The sequence below is a fragment of the Macrobrachium nipponense genome, chromosome 9 (assembly GCF_015104395.2).
Source record: "Macrobrachium nipponense isolate FS-2020 chromosome 9, ASM1510439v2, whole genome shotgun sequence".
NCBI classification, from domain to species: Eukaryota; Metazoa; Arthropoda; class Malacostraca; order Decapoda; family Palaemonidae; genus Macrobrachium; species Macrobrachium nipponense.
In genome coordinates this window covers 110,838,969-110,844,968 of record NC_061110.1, presented here as the reverse complement: position 1 = coordinate 110,844,968, position 6,000 = coordinate 110,838,969, and the positions used below count along the sequence as shown (strand labels likewise).

The following is a 6,000-nucleotide window of genomic DNA, read 5'->3' as shown; positions in this document are numbered from 1 at the left end:
TTTATTACTGTATCAACATAAAAAATCAAATCTGTTGACGGATTGCCAAAATGTAAGTTTTACATTTAATACTGTATCAAGGGACACTGCTAGAGACAAAAACGAATGAATGTTCATTGGCGAGACCCACTGCTAATCATGGCTAACTGGCTCACCTTTGATTTTACTGCTTTTATTCAGTCAGAGTGAAGAACACACCTCCATTCAAATAACTGGTTTGTGTACGAATAATGCAAAAGTTGTTTCCAGGGCAAAATAAACATCATAGTTTTAAACAAGCCTGAACAGTGAAGAAAAATTACAACTGTATATTGGATACAATACAAAAGGTGTTAGGAAAAAATTCCATATATAATTACGCACTCACTATGTATTATTACCTTACATTGTGGGAATTATGGTAATGTGTATATAATATTGTATATTTCTAGAATCAATCAGTTTAGGAAAAAGTATTGTTATAGGCATAGTCACATTAAGACTTGTATCAAAGATGACCAGACATTTGCAAACAAACATTTTGAGTCAATGCACCTATTATAATACTGCATATTTACAGAGGTGATGATCTGAATTTTATGGGAGATGCACCGGGTTGGATTAACTGACCTATCAAAATTGCCAGGGGTAGGCTAGGCTTGACCACTGCCTAAAGTATATTAAGTAATAACACCAATCCAAATAAATATTTGTGCAAAGTTACAAATCCACTAAAGCTTCAATGTAAGAAATTTATTTTCATTTTACTAAATAATATCACAACACTGACAAAAGGTTTTCTGACTATCTTAGCCAGCTCATTCATATGGCTACAGTCTAAAGAAGCATGGATACAAACCAAATACATTGGGATCATTACTAAGAAACAACATTAGTATAGGCTCAAATGCTGAGCAAAAATATACAACGATAATGCACTGAAATTCATAAAGACTGGTGAACTGCTGAACATACTATAATTCTTCAAAAAATGCTGGAATGACATACCAAACACATTCAATGTAAACAGTTTCATAAATTTCTCTATTTTTACTGAACATAATACTGTAATTCAAATGGTTTTCAAAGGCAAAGGAAAAAAGTGGGATGCTGAGCCATACAGAAATAAATTTATATTGTACAGTTTCAGTTATTCCAAGTGAAATACATTTTCATAAATTGTACTGTATTCATGTTTGTTTTATTTATTAAATGAAAAGGTATTGAAACATCATCGAATTTCCAAATTTTACAATTTTAACAAAATGATTATCTGATAATACTGAACAAGATTAAACAGAAAAATTACTAAGGGGTTGACTTACAAGGCTGTCCGGTATGGAACTATTGAATGAGTATCTTCTATTTAAAGAGTTCATCTAAAATTCATCTCTGAATTAACATTGACACAAGGTAAGACACAAGCAGAGATTACCACATATACTCTGAAGGACAGCATCTCAATCTCTGAATCAATGAAGCTGAATGACAACCCTCAGGCTAGGCACACAAGGCATTTCCTGTCTAACACATCACTGAAATAACTGTGCGTACCCCACAAAGAAAGATTATAGGTATCCAAAGGTGATGTGTCACATTTAAAAGTTAGTGACCTGACATTTATGAATCTAAGCTTCAGTAAGTGGATTATTGTTCAAATTATGCATCTAAAATAAACAATATTTATGATTGTCAACACTCTTGATTCAGAGTTCATGTGAAAATATTTTATCAATTTAGTGTTGATATAATCTGTACAGTATTAATTAGTGGTAAGACTGTCATTTCCTAACAAACCACCATTGAAATGAAATTCAAGGGACAAAAAAAAAAAAAAAAAATTAATAATTTCAGTGTCAAGTTTGTATATGCCTAATAACTCACAAGGAAACTGTTTTACAAAGAAAAAACTCTTTACCTCAGTTTCTGTTGGTTAGTGTGTTATGTTCACGATGAAATACATAAAATCATGAAACGTACTGTGGTGTATGAAATTACATCAGCCAGCCAAGTAGGGTCTATGATCTATGACATAATCCCACTACTAGAAATTAACATAAATGACAAATGTTTAAACAATTTGTATGTTTCATAACTACAAACCTAAGGTCTTTACATAGAGGAAAATCTCTTGGCGCTAGCTGGATCTGGTTAAAATTTTTTAACCGGATCTAGTTAGTATCAAGAGATTTTCCTCTAAGTAAAGACCAGGGTTTGTACCATATATGAATAATGGATAATTTAAACAACATTTTGAAGCACACTGTATTAACAGAAAATTCACAAAAGTATGCACAGATTTTAAGTAAGGTGAAATACTTTCAGAATAAAGTATTAACATTTATGAACAATTTTATGAAATACACAAGTCCTATAACAAACCAGATCTTTATCATAAAAAACGTATAAAAACATGTAACTAGACACTATTATCTTCTTACTATAAGCACAACCCAGTCAACACTGCTAAAACAAATGTCTTATTTTCGAAAATGCCTTCACTTCAGAAATGCATTATCAGGTAAAGTACTGAAAAGAAAATCCAGATTTAATAGCTGTTTCCTTTACAAAAAGATTAACTTCCAACACAAACAATGTGAGCCTTAAAAAAAAAAGCAGAAATATCATAACAATATTCAGTGACCTTAATCATGGATAGGATGAAATATCTTTTTTACTACATAAACTGTTTGTTATAAAAATGGTTAATAAAATACACGTACTTGCATCACCACTCCCAGTAGTGGAGGAGAATCATCTTCAACTGCCTTCACCTTGCCTTTCTTGGCTCAAAAAACAACTACGTATAATGCTAAACTACCTTATGAGAGGAAATAAAATCAAGATGACACAAATCATTACAACACATTTAAAATTAACAAGTTGGGATAAAACTGAAAAGATGCATTCACAGCTGAACTCCAAGGTTATTCTTGTGGAAAATTCTCACTAGGCCATAATCCATATTCAGTTTACACTAAGAACCACAAACAGCCATATGTGTCTATAAGTCACTAAAATTTTGTACAATCTCTTAGTATGAAGTCAATTTAAATTCATTCTTGACAAATTTGCACGTTGAATTTTTTATGACGGAATGTATTTCACACACCATTTTATACTATTTTAACACTTCTCCTTCCCTTGATGATTAACAAAAAATATTAAAGATATCAATTATATTGTCAAAATAAAGGACCACAGAAACTTCTGAGAATGCATCTCCTTTATCCTGGTTCCATACTGCACCATTCCCAGAATGATTGACTGGAAACCATGCAGTAAGAAAAAATGGATATAAACTTTGTAAGCTCATCTAATAGTAAATCAACTGCTTGTTTAGACTAATAAATAAAAAAAATTGTTAATGTAAAATTGTTACCAATCTTTGGGATACCTTACCACCTCATATATATAATAATATCAAGGTTATAAAAAATAAAATAATAATTAAACAGTTACTTACAACGGTATCAATACTACTTCCAACATTTCACTTTATGCTAAAAGGGCTTTTGGTTTAATAAAATCATATGTAAGACCTACTCCTTACTAAGTAGCTAAAATCAAAAGTAAAACCCAATATGTACACATTTTTCTTAAGCACTAATATAATGTGCTTTACTGAAACTAAAAGAGATCTTTTAAATGTTTTAATTCAGCTCTGAATCATTATTTAAAAGATGTGGTTTTCAGTTAAAATAATGATGGCCCAGTTTTACTATAAATCTGTGAACCTTCCGTAGCTACCTAGAACAGCATGCGCACAAGGAATGGGTAGGCAAGTACGTATGTAGCACTATTCTTCTTTATATAAAAACCATTTTACTCCTCTTTACATTTGTGAATGAAAATCAAGCCTTTATGGAAGCACAATACTTCAAGAAAATCAACTCACCTCAACACATTTTTGTGCCAGAATATAGAATATAAAAAATTAAATATCTGGTGAACATCTAGTTCTATAAATACATATATATATATTTTCAAATATACGTATTCCTAATCTAAGGGTTACTGTCAGTCTTCCCTTTGTGATACTGACCATGAATCCAAGGGTAGATTCTGCAGTCTCTTAATAACTGGAATACCCCACTGCATCCATAAAAATCCTACTACTACTAGTGCAAAACTTTCTATGTAATATCCATCTATGTCAGTAATGCATGTACCACCTGCTGCTTCACAAGCCTGAAAGTAAAATAAAAAGAAAATAAAAATTTGCTTCATTCAGTCACAAAAGTCATTTATAACTATCAATATTCATTAACCACAAAAGTTCTAAAAAACTTTTTATAAAAACATGTTCTACTTATACCCCCAAAAAACCAAGAGCCACTTTTTTGGCTTTCCTACTCCCGACGCTGAGCCACTTTAGTGAACCAATTTAAACTTCGCGCCAATACTTTCAGACACAGGTTTCCTACGCCAGTACCTTACTCTCTGATGATGTATCAATACTTCAGTGTCACTGGCTAAATGTTATTACATCACTATAACATCATCATAATCCCATTACTTAATTGGTTAAAAGGTTTATGATGTGGGAAAAAACCATAATTCCCTGGAAAACTTCAGTCTCAATGTTGGTTTTGAGTGTTCTGTGACTGGCTCTCGATAACTATTATCTTTATCGTTACTTTTGTAATTATTACAGGTTAATATGGGATAAAGACATGATAGAATGATAACAAGTTTTAAGTGATAATAGGAATTACCAGTAATGGCAGAATACGTATATTGTATAAGTGAATTCGTAGCAAAAGCTAATTTTTGTTAGAATGAAAGTTGAGATATCACGGTTGGCGTCCTGGTTTCGAGACATAATCTTTATCGTGTTCTTATTTTTCATAATTACATGATGATGTTGGATAAAAACGTAACAGAGAAAATGGAGATAACACGAGCTGTAAGTCGTGTAAATGCATCGCATATCAGTGAATTAGTTGCAAAATGTTGTTACCTTATCTATTTTAGGTTGAAAGTTATGGCGTCCCCTTCAGTTTGAAACGAAATTACTATTTCAATTTATGAAACAAGTGATGAGGAAGTTTCAGACTCTGATGATACTGCTAGTGAAACGGAAAGCCACAGTGATGAGGATGACGGATCATCTTCAGAGAGTGAAACTAATGCATGTGCATCAGGTGGTGTGTGGGCGTGCCACATTGGTGAGGACACTGGCCCTATTCTAGTGCTATTTAGTGCCACCCCAGGACCTATGCATTCTCCACAAGCCGACACCCCCCAATTCTTGATTTCAATTCATTTTTTCCTGATTCTTTCATGCAGACTGTGGTAAAATGACAAATTTTTAAAAACAATTTGTATTTTTCATAGCTAACAAACCTGAGGTCTTAACAATAGGACAATTTTCAAGCACCTAGCTGGAACCGGTTAAACAATCAGAGATTGTAAAGCACGGAATCTGTGAAATCTGGCAACGCCTGCGCATATTGGGTGAAAGTTGGTCAAAGACAGCGTACCCCACACTATCACGTTAGTCTTTCCCAACCCAGGATGTCATATGATGACAGAGGGGCGGCTAGAGGTGGGCAGTAAAACGTTAAGACCTCAGGTTTGTTAGCTATGAAAAATACAAATTAAAAAAAAAAATTGTCATTTGTTCATACGCGAAACAAACCTTCGGTCTTAACAATAGGATAGACTTATACTTGGTGGGAGGTATAGACATCCTAAACCAGCTGGGAGATAACCCACCAGTCCACCTCCAAGCAGAAATATCTACAGGAGGTGGACCAATGCCTGTGACAAGATAGATAAACCAATATCCAACAACTCAGCCAACTGAGTTTTTATACAGTGATATATGAGACGAGCAGATTCATTGCAATAGGGAACTAAAAATTCTGACTGTTTGATAACAAACCAAAAAAAACCAGAGATTCATTATCACTCCTCACTTTCCCTTGCTAGAGAGCAGAGTATTTGCTACTGAATAAAGGGTTTGATTATTAGATAACACACAGCAAACAAACTACCAGTACGACTACCTTACTC

The 6,000-nt window shown here is 33.1% G+C and overlaps 1 protein-coding gene across 1 annotated transcript in view; it reads right to left on the bottom strand.

The window, feature by feature from the left end:
- Positions 1-3,359: 3,359 nt before the first annotated feature.
- Positions 3,360-6,000, bottom strand: part of LOC135218235 (acetyl-coenzyme A transporter 1-like) — a 49,070-nt gene continuing 46,429 nt past the window's right edge. The window contains 1 exon segment of the mRNA XM_064254388.1: positions 3,360-4,170. Within this exon segment, the coding sequence (XP_064110458.1) occupies positions 4,000-4,170 (171 nt within the window). The 3' untranslated portion in view covers positions 3,360-3,999.